Source organism: Lissotriton helveticus, chromosome 1_1 (assembly GCF_964261635.1).
Source record: "Lissotriton helveticus chromosome 1_1, aLisHel1.1, whole genome shotgun sequence".
In the NCBI taxonomy this organism is placed as follows: domain Eukaryota; kingdom Metazoa; phylum Chordata; class Amphibia; order Caudata; family Salamandridae; genus Lissotriton; species Lissotriton helveticus.
Window position 1 is genome coordinate 310792501 of NC_136057.1, and position 15284 is coordinate 310807784.

At 46.5% G+C, this 15284-nt stretch overlaps 1 protein-coding gene across 2 annotated transcripts in view; it reads left to right on the plus strand.

Annotated features, from left to right (window-relative positions):
• The first annotated feature begins 212 nt into the window (after nucleotides 1–212).
• The window catches only part of NUP205 (nucleoporin 205), a 920380-nt gene continuing 905308 nt past the window's right edge, over nucleotides 213–15284 (plus strand). For both annotated transcript variants that reach the window (XM_078671666.1, XM_078671676.1), the window contains exon 1: nucleotides 213–323. In XM_078671666.1, coding sequence (XP_078527792.1) covers nucleotides 296–323 — 28 coding nt within the window. In that variant the 5' untranslated portion in view covers nucleotides 213–295. The remainder of the gene's footprint in view (nucleotides 324–15284) is intronic.

Genomic DNA, 15284 nt, shown 5'->3' on the forward strand with positions numbered 1-15284 from the left:
ATCGCCGTGATGAGTGGTACGGTGGGGTCCATATGAAAGCGAATACTTCGAAGTTATCTGACTAGCAATATAACTTTCACGGATGACAGGTAGTCGTTTGTTAGCCCATTTGTTAGAACTTTTATATTTCAGCTTGAGCTACTCCGTAACTTCCTAGTCTCGGCGGAACTCCAGACGCGTGCGTCCGGTCTGTCTTTCATTTTGTCTTTGCAAAGCACTGTAGTCTGTCTTCTGTGTCTGGCTGCAATGTATTAGTCCTTCTTTCGTTTCTCTTTGGCGCTGCATTCTTACCAAGATGGCGACCCCCTTGGCGGTAAATTCAGGTAAGTGCTGATTGAGGGGTTTACCCCCCGGCAAGTGTGAAAGGGGCGTGTGGAGCAAGGGACCTTCATTAATTAAGCTTACTATCTGGTCCAGTGACTCTTCCCATTTACACGACTCATGCCCCAACCCCTCCTACAGTCAGTTGCATACAGCCATACCTTTACTGTACGCACCGCTATTTATTTATGCCCCTTCCTGACATCGCTAGAGCAGTACGTGCATTTTAGTCTATTTAAGAAACATGTTTGTGGACCCACTACGGCCTGTTTCTGTCTCTTACTGTGCCCATCCAGACCACGCTCGCGGTCTCTTTACAGATTATGATCCACTCTATGACTTCGGCGGATGAGTGTTGACATCTGCTTGGCCAACGTTTTACACTTTTCTCTTCAATTGCCTGGCAGTGACAGTGTCACGGTGCAACTGCACCCCGTAATGGCAGCCAAATTAGCACATGGTTATTTGAAACGAAACCCTTTATAGTACTTGTTTCATGTCAATGGCGTCTCAACTAATGCACTGTCCATCCTGGAAACAGTTTTATAGTGTTCTGCCTATTGCGAGTGTTTGCGTTGCTTGTAGTCCCGACTCGTGTCCTATATGAGTATGCTGTCCTGTCAGTTTCTCTTTTCCATTCTTGGACTTGTAGTTCTGCGTATATATTAGACAGGTCAAAGCTACCCTTACATAGATTGCTAAACGTAGCTAAGCCCAGACAACTGCAAATGACTACTCAGTCCATGCCTGACATGCATAGCCTTCTGGTGAACGACGTTCTCCCAAACTCACATTTCTCTTGATTTGTATATCCGACATTGTTAAACTGCAGCATCGAAAGTGACGTCGGATTTACATAAGTGCGAAAGGGTATCATGGCTATATTAACCCCTCCTTGCAATTATAGGATATAGTTTGCATAGAGACCCTACGACCGTCGGATCTGCAATGCATGACACATTAAGAACACTTTATAACAACTAGCGACAGACTAGGTATATTGTGATTGTGTAATGGAAGGATAGCCCCGAATTTCAGGACGTGACATAGAGTAAAGTACAGGGTTGTGCACATGAAGTCAAGGATGGCTGTCAACACTTTGAACTGGTTTAATACCAAGATTGGGCTCACATGCTTATGCGGCACGTTGGAATCATTTTAAACACAATTAGTTAAAGCGATGGGTCTGGTTTCAGTGTGCCAACCCATTTAAACAGACTTTTATAAATGGTCTGTTCACAAATGCTGTTTCATTATATTAAATCATACCCTACTGGCTTTGGCAATGCTGGTAAAAGTAGTAGACCATGATTGCATTGTCTGTAGCATCCATATTGGAGATAAAGAATTGAAACTGACAAACAGCAGGACGATTGATTACTTTTCAGATGTGAAATAGTCCCTCTTGCAGTCCAGTGGAAGCACTTCCTAGATGACAGAATGATACACCAAATAGCCAAAAACGCGAGTATACTCCCATGCGTGGAACCAACACCCACTCTGTACTTTAAACAATTGGCAACAATCGGTCTTTCAGACAGATATGCTGTCAAACCAGACCTAATAGGTGTGTGCCTGACTTCATCATAGTTACTGAGATGAAGGACAAAGGGAAGGTAGTGGTGGATACAAGGGTCGCACCTCAAAGTTGCTGAATGTATGGGCTTACAAAATACATATTGGAAAGTAACCTTCACACAGAAAAGTAAAGTTGGTGCAACTCAGGGTAAAACACCCCACTACCTAAGGTGTAAATGATACAAGAAACAACAGTAACTTTTTTTTAAAATCTGTTTATTGACATTTAAAGTACAATATTTCTGCTTTGCAAGGCAGCTCTAACAATAACTAGACATACAAACAACCTGTGATCAACCGTAAAGTAACATTAATAACAAATGTCTTATCAGCATCAGCAATTGCTTCCTGCGGCAGCAAGAACACCTATACACATTAGCAGCATCTCTATTTATTCTGTGAACTATTGGTAGACAGTTGTTGCAGATATTGGCTTAATGGCTTCCAAATTTCCTTTGGCTTAGACGTTGTAGGCAATTCTTCTGCATATAATGCAAGGTTTTCTTTACAGTACTCCATGTCCTTAATCCAGTTCTCAGTTTTCGGGGCTATATGCACAAACATACCCACCGTCCCTTTTAGATGAGATACATAACAAAGCAAACAAATTGATGGTGTACATTGTAATAAAATCCCAGCCATTTCCTGTATGCGTTTCAACACTCCTTCCCAGAATAGTAGTACCCGTCTACATTCCCACGCTCGATGCCAAAAGTCAGCATCGTATTGGCCACACCGCTTGCAGTTGCTTGTTTCCCTGAGGCCACACCTATATAGTTTAAGGGGGGCATAAGTCTGGTGAATATATTTAAAGTGTTTAATGCGCAAATTACCGTTGGGAGTAAGGGTGCTGGTTATTGTGCATGTATGCTCCCATTCCGTTTCCAACAGTGGTGGTGTTAATATATCATTCCAGCGGTCCAGGCTTTTATCCGGTTTAGTGACCTTCTCATTCCGCACTTCTCTATATAATTTGGTTACTAGCTTTCGCCGTGTGGGTGCAACCAGTAGTATTTGTAAAGATCGCAGTGCTGGGGGTTCAGCTGGATATGTGTTATCATGGTTTTTGTAGCCTGCCTGAGCCTGTGTACAGTGAAGTTAAACAGTAGAGAAGGGTCAGTAATATACTGAAGGTCCTCTGCAGTGATAAAGTTTCCATCAGGATAGATATGCTACATGGAGAATATACCCACCTCTCTCAATGCCCTCAGTGGGCCTTCCTAGCGCACTACTGATAATGCTGTATGATGCGCAAGGGGTAGTGCTGGAGCATATATAGGGAGCTTGTTGGCTATAGTGTCTATAGCCTCCCTTGCTCACTTTGCCACTGGATTCAAGCAAGCCGGGCTGAAGACGGCTGGAATGCCAGAAACCGGTCCTCGGAAGCTTGTTTCCGGTCCAGGGAAGACATGGCTTGGCAGTTCGGGCTGGACTGTTCCCATAAGGCACAGGGTCAGACTGATTTGCATATAGCCATGTCTGAACTGGGGTGGCAGAGTGGGCTAAAGAACGGTGATGGATTAAACCCAGATCTTTTGACTGGGTGTGAGAGTTTGATTGATTCAGATGCTCCGTCCATCACCACCCCCTTTTGTACCGCTTTTGGCCACCATAAGTGTGGCAGGGTATGCTCAGACGTGAGTCCCTTGCTCACTTTGCCACTGGATTCAGGCAAGCCGGGCTGAAGACGGCTGTAATGCCAGAAACCGGTCCTCGGAAGCTTGTTTCCGGTCCAAGGAAGACATGGTTTGGCAGTTCGGGCTGGACTGTTCTCATGAGGCACAGGGTCAGACTGATTTGCATATAGCCATGTCTGAACTGGGGTGGCAGAGTGGGCTAAAGAACGGTGATGGATTAAACCCAGATCTTTTGACTGGGTGTGAGTGTTTGATTGATTCAGATGCTCTGTCCATCACCACCCCCTTTTGTACCACTATAGTCGTGTCCAGCGTATTAAATTTGGATTTTGGCCGGCCTCTGCGCATGTGCCTGAGAATGCCAGCTAGGGCAATGGGATGAGCGTCGCTGTCTTCTACTGCGACATGCGGAGTGTATGTGTGTGGTTTGATTGGGATATTGCTGAATAAGTATAGAAAACGTGGGAGTATGACCATTTTGATGACCGCAATGCGATCTGCGAGGGACAGGGGTAGCGTGTTCCATGTATCTGCTGCTCTAGGGAAGCGCATGCTCTGCCCTAGTTTTCTTTAATTACAATCTCAGGGTCGCGATGTACCCAGATGACTGTATCCATCAAGTTTCCTATGTTACGAGGAATCTCTCTTCATTCCTTTTTCTTTGGGTTAGATTGAGAGATTATTGTCATCAATCTAATGTGATACATTGTGAGTGCCAGGGTTTCTTTGTAATAGTTGCTGACAGGTGCGGTTACAAATGATCCTTAGGTTAAGTATACAGCTGTAAATGCAAGACTCTTCAATATGTGGGGAAAAATTGTCACAAAGCCCATCTGTTTTTAAATGAATCAATGATTTTGTTTGTCAGTCACCCTATTTCTTTTTAACAAGTCACCTATTATGACTTGTGGCAGCCCCAGTACCAAGTCAAAACCTTTTAAGATGGTTGAGTCTGCGTTATTAAGGTTAAACATTTTTATTACCTGGGGATTTTGTTTATCCAGTCCCTAAGCTGGTCCCCGCTCATAATACTGAGAGGCCAGATGTTTAGGAGCAATATTGAAGCCATCTTTAGATTTGTTAGTAAGCTTAAAATTAAACCAATTGAAGCAATGCTGTATATTTACAAAAGTAAGTGTATGTCAGCGTGCATTTATGGTGCTAGCTGTTGGGGGCATAACAATGTGGAGATCTTCCATCATATAGAAAATCAATGTATCCGTAGTCCTGGAAAGAACTTCCTCTTTCATTTGCAGCGAAGAGCTTGGCATGTCGTTTTTAGGGCTCGGACTCCTTCCCCTGAAAGGGGAGGAGTTAGAGATCTAATGTTAAAGGAGAAAAAAAAAAGAAGAAGAGGGCCTTGGAGAGAGAAATTCCAGACATTCCTTAGCGTTTTATGTCATGTGGCCAGTGATTCGTCTTCCTTGTGTTTTCTTTGTAATAGGCTTGAAGTGATAGGGTAAATGTAGTTTTGTTCCGCCATTTTGAGGCATATTTCGTGCGTGCTTGCGCAAAGAAGTACATAAATTGTAATTAGGAGCTGTCAGGGTGCCTCAGTTAGTGACTGCAGATGGCCGGGCGCGTTCACAATTCTGCAGCGCTCAGCGTGCAGCTTCCTTGTTTTGTTAGGCACGGTGAGATTAAGTGATTCACAGTCGTCTCTCCGGCTGCGGGTCCCACAGCCGACAGGAACGTTTTGCAGCACCTCCTCAGTCTGCAACGGGGTCTGCTCTCTCGGTGCAAGAGCCAGCGGGTCTCATAAATCGGAAGGCAAGCAGCGTACCAGCAATTCCCCGCACGTCTTCCAGCAACGAAGCTCAGCACAGCCCCGCCTCCATGTTTTGCTCCGAGAACTCAGGGGGGGGGGGGGGGGCGAAGGCGATTTTCTCCGGCAATCCAGCATATAGCCGCGATGTAACTAGCTGATCCTAACCCCGCTGCGTCCTGACTTTCATCAAAGGTCAGTTTCAGTTTTTAGAATTGCTTGCCACTTGTTTTATTGTATATCGTACTTCAGTACTGAGCTGCCTTAGGGTACGAGCACAAGGGTCATCCGGCTGCAAGTGAAACTTTGAGAAAGACGTTGAAGTGGCGTAACGAAGGCCCCCGCAGCTCCTGTGGTGCGGAGGGCCCTAGCTTCTGGTGGGGCCCCTCCGGCACTGTACACCATTGAGAGCCCCTGGCCTGAGAGTTCCTGGATGGGTCCGGAGGGTAGCGAGGCCCCCTCCATATACTTTGCAACGGGGGGAGTGCTCAAGTTTGGGTATGCCAGTTGTTACTTGGGGAAGGTGAGCGGTAACATTCATATTTCACGGGGGCTTTGTAGATCGTTGCACCAGAGCTTCTTAACACATTCCCTCACGTTCATTTGGATTCTAATGACATTACAAGGTGTTAGTGAGTAGGTCCTAAGAAATATATGCACTGTCTGTAATTTGTGCTCCAACGATGTAAGCATGAACAAGTTCCGCCTTTGAGCATTTAATTAATCAACAACTAACAGTGGAAATCAAAACATGTATTTATACATTAAGAGTGCTCAGTAAGATCATTACTCTATGAGAATTTTTTTTTTCATTAACTCATTTTCGTAGTTGCACTTCTAACTAAAGAAGCACTTTAAATTCGTACACAATAAGAATTTCGCTGCCACATCCCCTTTGTCAGTGTTTTTGTTTAAAACTTGCTCTTTGCTTAACCCATCTTGCCTTAAGTGAGATGAATTTGAATGCCCAATGTGAATAATGATTTAAAAGTGCAGCCCCAGGTCTGTGAGAGAATTAAAACGTTTAAATGGGGTTTGCATTTCCAATGACTGCCACTTCAAGTACTTGGATGGCAGTGCTTAATAATCACTGAAAGGCAGAGTGCTGTTGGGGGCAGAGTGCTGTTGGGGGCAGAGTGCTGTTGGGGGCAGAGTGCTGTTGGGGGCAGAGTGCTGTTGGGGGCAGAGTGTTGTTGAGGCCAGAGTGCTGTTGAGTGCTGTGTGCTGTTGAGTGCTGTGTGCTGTTGAGTGCTGTGTGCTGTGAGTGCTGTGTGCTGTTGAGTGCTGTGTGCTGTTGAGTGCTGATGAGTGCTGTGTGCTGTTGAGGGCAGAGTGCTGTTGGGGGCAGAGTGCTGTTGGGGGCAGAGTGCTGTTGGGGGCAGAGTGCTGTTGGGTGCAGAGTGCTGTTGAGTGCAGAGTGGCTGTGAGTGCTGTGTGCTGTTGAGTGCTGTGTGCTGTTGAGTGCCGATGAGTGCTGTGTGCTGTTGAGGGCAGAGTGCTGTTGGGGGCAGAGTGCTGTTGGGGGCAGAGTGCTGTTGGGGGCAGAGTGCTGTTGGGGGCAGAGTGCTGTTGGGGGCAGAGTGCTGTTGGGGGCAGAGTGCTGTTGGGGGCAGAGTGCTGTTGGGGGCAGAGTGCTGTTGGGGGCAGAGTGCTGTTGGGGGCAGAGTGCTGTTGGGGGCAGAGTGCTGTTGGGGGCAGAGTGCTGTTGGGGGCAGAGTGCTGTTGGGGGCAGAGTGCTGTTGGGGGCAGAGTGCTGTTGGGGGCAGAGTGCTGTTGGGGGCAGAGTGCTGTTGGGGGCAGAGTGCTGTTGAGTGCAGAGTGCTGTTGAGTGCAGAGTGCTGTTGAGTGCAGAGTGCTGTTGAGTGCAGAGTGCTGTTGAGTGCAGAGTGCTGTTGAGTGCAGAGTGCTGTTGAGTGCAGAGTGCTGTTGATTGCAGAGTGCTGTTGAGTGCAGAGTGCTGTTGAGTGCAGAGTGCTGTTGAGTGCAGAGTGCTGTTGATTGCAGAGTGCTGTTGATTGCAGAGTGCTGTTGATTGCAGAGTGCTGTTGATTGCAGAGTGCTGTTGATTGCAGAGTGCTGTTGATTGCAGAGTGCTGTTGATTGCAGAGTGCTGTTGATTGCAGAGTGCTGTTGATTGCAGAGTGCTGTTGATTGCAGAGTGCTGTTGATTGCAGAGTGCTGTTGATTGCAGAGTGCTGTTGATTGCAGAGTGCTGTTGAGTGCAGAGTGCAGAATGCTGTTGAGTGCAGAATGCTGTTGAGTGCAGAATGCTGTTGGGGGCAGAGTGCAGTTGGGGGCAGAGTGCTGTTGAGTGCAGAGTGCAGTTGGGGGCAGAGTGCTGTTGAGTGCTGTTGAGTGCAGAGTGCTGTTGAGTGCAGAGTGCTGTTGAGTGCAGAGTGCTGTTGAGTGCAGAGTGCTGTTGAGTGCAGAGTGCAGAGTGCTGTTGAGTGCAGAGTGCTGTTGAGTGCAGAGTGCTGTTGAGTGCAGAGTGCTGTTGAGTGCAGAGTGCTGTTGAGTGCAGAGTGCTGTTGAGTGCAGAGTGCTGTTGAGTGCAGAGTGCTGTTGAGTGCAGAGTGCTGTTGAGTGCAGAGTGCTGTTGAGGGCAGAGTGCAGAATGCTGTTGAGGGCAGAGTGCTGTTGCGGACAGAGTGCTGTTGCGGACAGAGTGCTGTTGAGGGCAGAGTGCTGTTGAGGGCAGAGTGCTGTTGAGGGCAGAGTGCTGTTGAGGGCAGAGTGCTGTTGAGTGCAGTGCTGTGTGTTGTTGAGTGCTGTGTGCTGTTGAGGGCAGAGTGCTGTGTGCTGTTGAGGGCAGAGTGCTGTGTGCTGTTGAGGGCAGAGTGCTGTGTGCTGTTGAGGGCAGAGTGCTGTGTGCTGTTGAGGGCAGAGTGCTGTGTGCTTTTGAGGGCAGAGTGCTGTGTGCTGTTGAGGGCAGAGTGCTGTTGAGTGCTGTTGAGGGCAGAGTGCTGTTGAGGGCAGAGTGCTGTTGAGGGCAGAGTGCTGTTGAGGGCAGAGTGCTGTTGAGGGCAGAGTGCTGTTGAGGGCAGAGTGCTGTTGAGGGCAGAGTGCTGTTGAGTGCTGTGTGCTGCTGAGTGTGTGACTATGTGACAGTGTGTGACTATGCAGGGTGACATTGGGAGTGTGCGGGTGAGCAGTGTGTGAATGTTACGGGGCAGTGTGTGAGTGTGCAGAAAACACCACACACACATACACCACACACACATAATGCACACACAAACCACACACCTCAGTCTCTCAACACCACACACTTGTCAGCACTCAACACAACACACTCACCACCACACTCACTCCCCAGGCTCACCCCCACAGACTCACCAGCACACACTCACCAGCACACAGAAAACAACACACACAACAACACACCCCCAGCCGTCAATGAATGCTTTCACCATGCACAAACACCAACAGCCATCATCCATCTGTGCACGCTTTTACCAAGCACACACCCACCAGCCGTCAGTGCACCCTTCCACCAGGCACACACACCTCCAGCCAGCAGTGCACTTTTCCACCAAGCAATCGCAGTATGGTACACTTTACTTTTAAACATATTCATATAAAGCACAGCATGCCACCATTGGTAAAATTACAATTCAACTAACATACTTCCACTACACACCACATGCACACACTCCATAACACATGGCAAAAAGACATTGGCATTTACAATGCCATTAGCTCAAACTCAAATAAATCCGAGCCCGATTGCATTTCTAATGCTTGTTGAAAGATGTGATGGGGCAAGCACCTCTATTACTCTGGGAGAAAATTTGGTCATCACAAGAGGCTGGACTTACAAGATCTTGGATCTCCGACTGTATGCTACTAGATGGGGGTAGAACAAGTACCATGGCTTAAGTACATGAAGGTTTCTTTTGAGTGTTTGGTCCTGTCTGATTTTTACAATTCCCTTTTTTAGTTCGCCCAAGTTTTTAGCCATGTGTTAAAAATTGTATCTTGAGCACTGCTTAAACAACTGCTTAGACGCGGCCCAAAAGATGTGAAGTATTTTAAATTATGCTCAAGTAAAAACTACGCATGACTCAGACACTTACATTTCTTTTGTTAACATTTTTTTTATTGATTTTTAAACATGTTCGATACAGTTAAACATCGTCAATGGCTGTAATCTTGAGATACATACTTAGGCATACAAAGGTATTATAGGCTAGTCCGATGCACATTTATAGCTGCAGTCTCTCGCAGTTGTGCTAACGAGTCAATGTAGTTCCTACATAGTGCATGGGTGATGATGTGAGGGTGGGGTGTGCTGGGTGACTCGGACCCTTGGATGTTTCATGTCCACATGTTATGTTATGTTATGTTATTATAGGTCTTCTATAGCGCACGGCTACTCCAAAGGAGTGTCCCGGCGCTTTGTGCTCCAGACCAGAAAAAAAAGGTAAACAGATACAACATAACAGTGAAGGGACAAAACGGCAGGACCAAAGATGGAACCATGAGACTCTAGCCAGTAAAGAGCCAGGTCTTTAAGCTCTTCCTGAAAGTGAATAAGTTGGGCATGGAACGCAAGGACAAAGGTAGGGAGTTCCAAAGCTGAGGGGCCAGCAGCCTAAAAGACCGTCCTCCGATGCGGGCTTTCTTTATGCGGGGGACTACTGCTAATGCTAGTGACTCCGATCTTAAAGATCGTGCCGGCAGATAGTAGGCCAGCCTCTTTTGTAAGTATTGGGCACCCGTGGCATGCAAGGCTTTGTGAGCCAGTATCATGGCCTTGAATATTATCCGCTTCCGGATGGGGAGCCAATGTAGGGTTCGCAATAAGTTTGACGCCCTCACTCGTCGATGTAAGCCGAAGATGGCACGAGCGGCTGCTTTCTGGGCCACCTGCATACGCTGCAAGAGGTATTCCGGCAGGCCCAGATACAGAATATTGGCATAATCGAGTCTGGACCCGATGAGGGCCTGAACAATTATTCTCCTATGGTCCTCAGAAAGCAGCGGAAAAAACTCCCGCAACGTCCTGAGGATACCGAAACATGTTCCTGTGAGGGTCAACACCTGGGATTTGAGCGTAAGCCCATTGTCTATTTTAATTCCCAGGTTCTTGGCTGACTCAGAGGAATTAGCTGGAGGGAACATGTCGGCAGGCCACCACCCTTGCCAGTCCGGTTCCGAGGGGCATCCAAAGAAAAGTATCTCGGATTTATCCGAGTTGCACTTGAGGCTGTTCAGTTGGAACCAGTTAAAAACAGCCCCAAGGCACTCACGGATACTTTCACCCTCGAATTCTTCGCCCTTCTGGCAGGTGAAGAGAAGCTGGGTGTCGTCAGCATAGGAAACGATCTGGGCCCCATAGGACTCCACCAATGTCGCCAGAGGGGTCATAAAGATGTTAAAAAGAGTTGGGCTCAATACTGAGCCCTGAGGAACTCCGACTCCCAAAGGCGACATTTCGGCAGATCCAGGGGAGGCCCAGACCGTTTGTCGGCGGTTGGCTAGAAAGGAACGAAACCAACTGAACACCGTCCCCCTCATACCGATGTCATGCAGTCTTATGAGGAGATCCTCATGGGGGACGGTGTCAAAAGCCGCCGACAGATCCAACATGACTAACATCACCCTGCCTCCGGCATCCAGCGACTCCTTAACAATCTCTGAAACCTCCAGGAGCGCGGTTTCTGTGCTCAGGTTAGGTCGAAAACCTGATTGGGACGCGTGCAAAAGCTCGTTGGACTCCAAAAAATTGGAGAGCACGCCATGAACATGTTTCTCCAAGATTTTAGTGAGAGCCGGAAGGAGCGAAATGGGCCTGTAATTGGCAGGGACTTCTGGGGCAAGGCTAGGCTTTTTAAGAAGAGGAATGACCATGGCCTGTTTCCACAGGTGTGGAAGGGCCCCCTGACTCAATGAAAGGTTTAAAATAGGGTTAGCTAGAGGGTTAACAACGTCTGCCATTCTGGCTAAAAATTTGGCAGGGCAAGGGTCACGTGGCAATCCAGATTTAAGACTCATCATAAGTGCTAGTGATGATGATACCGTAAGAGGCGGGAAAGCCGCCAGCACGGGGCCAGAAGTAGGCAAATGGACTGACTCCACCGGCGAGGACGGGAAAACCATTATCGGCCTCGGGGGAAAGGAATCCTGTATCTGCCTAATTTTGGTGGTGAAAAAATTAGCTATGGTATCAGCCCAGGTCTCGGCGGGGGCATCCTGTGCTGAGTTAGATCGCTGGGTGGTAAATTCTCTAACGACCGCGAAGATCTCCTTACAGGAATTTGCTGCTTCCTCGATTCTTTTAGCGAAGTAGCATTTCTTTTCCTGAAGGATTAGTCTATGATAGGTTTTAGTCATAGATCTATAGGTCAGTTTTGCCTCGGTATCATACTGAGCTCTCCATGTCCGTTCGGCGACTTTACATTGTCTACGGGAGTGAGCCAGTTCCGCAGTAAACCATGGTGCTGAAACCCGTTTGATGGCGGTACGGGGGGGGCTGTGCAGGGGCAAGCTCGTTCAGTCTGGCTAAGAGCCAGGTCTGCAGGGTTTCGAGGTCATTGTCCAAGTCACCGGTATAAGACACGGGATGGTTCACAAGGGCCTGGGCAAGCAGGTCTGGGGTCACCCGGTGGTATGCTCTAAAAGCATATCCCTGCTGTCTCAGAGCAGTGACTGCTGGTTTCTCAGTGCCAGGTATTTCGAAATGAGCTAGTCGATGGTCGGACCATAGAACCGGCAACACTGCAGTCACCTCAACCGGAAAGGTGGAAAAGACCTGGTCTAAGGTGTGACCTTTGTCATGGGTCGGGCCAGACAGATAGGGAAGCAGGCCCAGGGAGGACGTGACATCTAGCATCTTAATAGTATCCGGATCATAACAATCTTCCATATGGAAGTTGAAGTCTCCGGCCAGTACACACCTCTCCGTTCTTAATACTAATGTGGACATGACTTGCTGGAGTTCCTCAAAAAAGGACCCCGCAGGCCCCGGAGGTCTATATACTAGAAGCCCCTTGACAGAATGTTGAGGAGACAGGGATAGGGAGAAGGCTAGGGATTCGGTGCCCGTGATGGTTTCCGTGTGAATGACCGAGCACGTAATAGTTTTTTTCACTACGAGGGCCTCTCCTCCCCCTCTACCCCTATCTCTGTCTTTTCTAAGGATGTTGTACTCGGGTGGAATGGCGGCAGCAATGTCAGGGTGGGAGGATTCATTGAGCCATGTCTCAGTGAGCATCAGGCAGGCAGGTTTATCAGTGGTCAGGAGATCAAAGATCTCATGAGCATGTCTGTGCATAGACCTAGTGTTAAGGAGTAGGCAAGGGTGTTTAGTCTTACGCTCCTTCGTATAAGATGTGGGCGGATGTACGCTAATGAGCTGCCAGTTACACCCTGGGCATTTGTGCTTACCCCATCTCATCGTTAGTGGCTTACCCTTTTTAGACTAAGCACCATACACTTTAAATTTGCCTCTCCAGCAGCGGATGCCTAGTCTCAAGACCTACCCTCCTGTATATGTGACGACTAGCTCGAATTAAAGCTTTAGCCACTTATTCTTGTTTTGCCACTTGTACCTAGAGCCAAGACGCCGCTTCCTGGCACCTCTTTTACGCAAGGCCAATGTGAGACAGTACAAGGAAGGGCTGTTGTTTATGCAGACAGTAGGTTCACGCGAAGTCTGTTGTGTAGTATTCAGTTTTATAAAATCAGCATTTCACGTTAGGAGGGGCTATGAACCTTAAAAGAGGTTGTTCTGTCTGAATTTGTTACCAGCAACACTTTTTATTTCATGAAATGTTATGAATTGTACTGAATATTCTTGAACTTATTTGGATCAGCGATATGCGTTTTATGTGCCTTATTTTAAAAATCTGTGGTGTGGGGTATTTTTTGTGTGCTTTTATTGCCTTTGGCTGAATACAGTTTGACTTGATTATACAATTTTAATATAAACACCCTCAGTGCTACATTTAATTTGTATATATTACGCTGGGCATCTACATATTTCCTACATAGTCCAGAAATATGATTAGGTTAGTTTATTCAGTTGCTCCTGGCAACATTTTCCCCAGAGATGCATCAAACACAAAAATTTACTAACACAACAGTCAAAACATTTTTAAACAGTTACTCAGAAGCAAAACAAGGCTCAAATTCTAGAGCAGAGGGCATATTGACATCCTAATGTATTCTTAAATAATGGATAAAATCCTGGCATGTCTATCTAACACCAAAATCACACAGTAGTAGTGCATTGAATATGATATTGCTATCCAAAGAGAGAAAACAGAAAGAGGTCAAAATCCACAACATAATTAAAGGGTGAACCAGACTCTGGTTTAGGCTGGATACCGACGGATATTTGCTGAGGACCCCAGGCAGCTGACAGTGCTCCAACGCAATAGTAATGGCAGATTATATGCTATGACAATTACAATGGTTTTGTTCGATTTGAGTGGGAGGTCTGTTTTATATGTGTCCCTCCCCCCCCCCCTCCAGATTATCATCTGATTAGTAATTGTGACAGGTCCAATGAGGTATATGGAGGGATACATAACAATGAGATTGTCTTCTTGGGTGTGCGGTGTAGGCACATCAACAAGTTCTTCTTGAAAGTGTGGTGGTAGTAGGACTAATCTTTTTGTTAGTAAGGCAGTTTAGTTTTTTTTTTTTTTTGTCCTCATTGCCCAAGTATACCAGAGCTGGGTCTCGGGTCCCAATCAAGAACAGGGATTGAAACTGCCCCATCAACCGTATATTGGGATGGATCACTCTACACCTTGCCCTCCTTATTCAACCATCTGTAGCTAATTCTTTACGGCCCTCGTTTGCCACCATCTGAATATTAGGCAAATAGGTATAGAGGCCTAATCATTGGACTATTATAGATTCAACCCATTTCTCATATGGAACCCAAAAGTTATTCCTCTTACTTATTGAGGCTCTATCCAAAACATTAATATGTTATATAGAAGCCAATCATTCTATTTTGCTGGGAGACACCACTTTCACCCAATTTTTACAAATTGCCCTCCGGGCGAGTAAAATAAGAAGAAAGATCAATTTATTTATATTTTTTGTTTGTGATGTATAATTAACAGGGACCCCAAAAAAAATCAAAGATATGCTTACCTGGAGCGTCTCTCCAAGTATAATAGAAATTGTATTACTCACTTCGGATCAAAATTCCTGGATCATTGGACAATCAAAGAACATGTGGATGTCATCGCCTTTCTCTTTACCACATTTAGGACATTTTGGCACTACTCCGTTCCCCATTTTAGATAATTTATATGGCGTCCAATAAACCCTGTGGAGACAAGAGGTGGTTCCGCCTTAAATTTGCAGGCCGTACTGTGGAGTATAAAGTATTACAAGATACTTGCCATAATTGTTCCAACTGTTCACCAGGCAAGCTCTTCTCCCTCAGTTCTTTCGGCAGGTTGAAATGACCATCACTCAGCTCCACCAACAGCCAATATCCTTGTGCTACCTCTTTTTTCAGGTTTGCTCCAGTCGCCAAAGATGCTTCCAGTTTATTGTCCTGTCCCACCCCAAGTCCCACTGTGCGACTCCAACTCAGCATTTGAAGATATTTAAATCTTGATAAGCGACCCTTCGTTAATATTTGGGCCTCATCCCAAGAGATTAAAGCATCGTTTTTCATCACCGAGCCCCAGAGCAGTAATCCCTCTTCCTTTAGTGGTAGTGCCAAACTGTCCATAGTCCATTCCGGGGATCATGGCGAGTCAAAGATTGATACCCAACAGCTATAATAGTTAATTTTTAATTCCCTCCTAACTTTATACCAAGTAATAACTAAACCCTGCAGAGTTTTTAATCAAACCTTTTTGAAATAACGGGGGTCCCCATATTTATGAATAAAATCAGTGTGTCCCCCTTTTACATTTTTTAGCATAGCTTTATACATTTTGCCTATATCTGACTCCGCTGGAGATTTAAACAGACTTTTCCCTCCTTTTAGTAAAAACATCCATGCGTAGTAA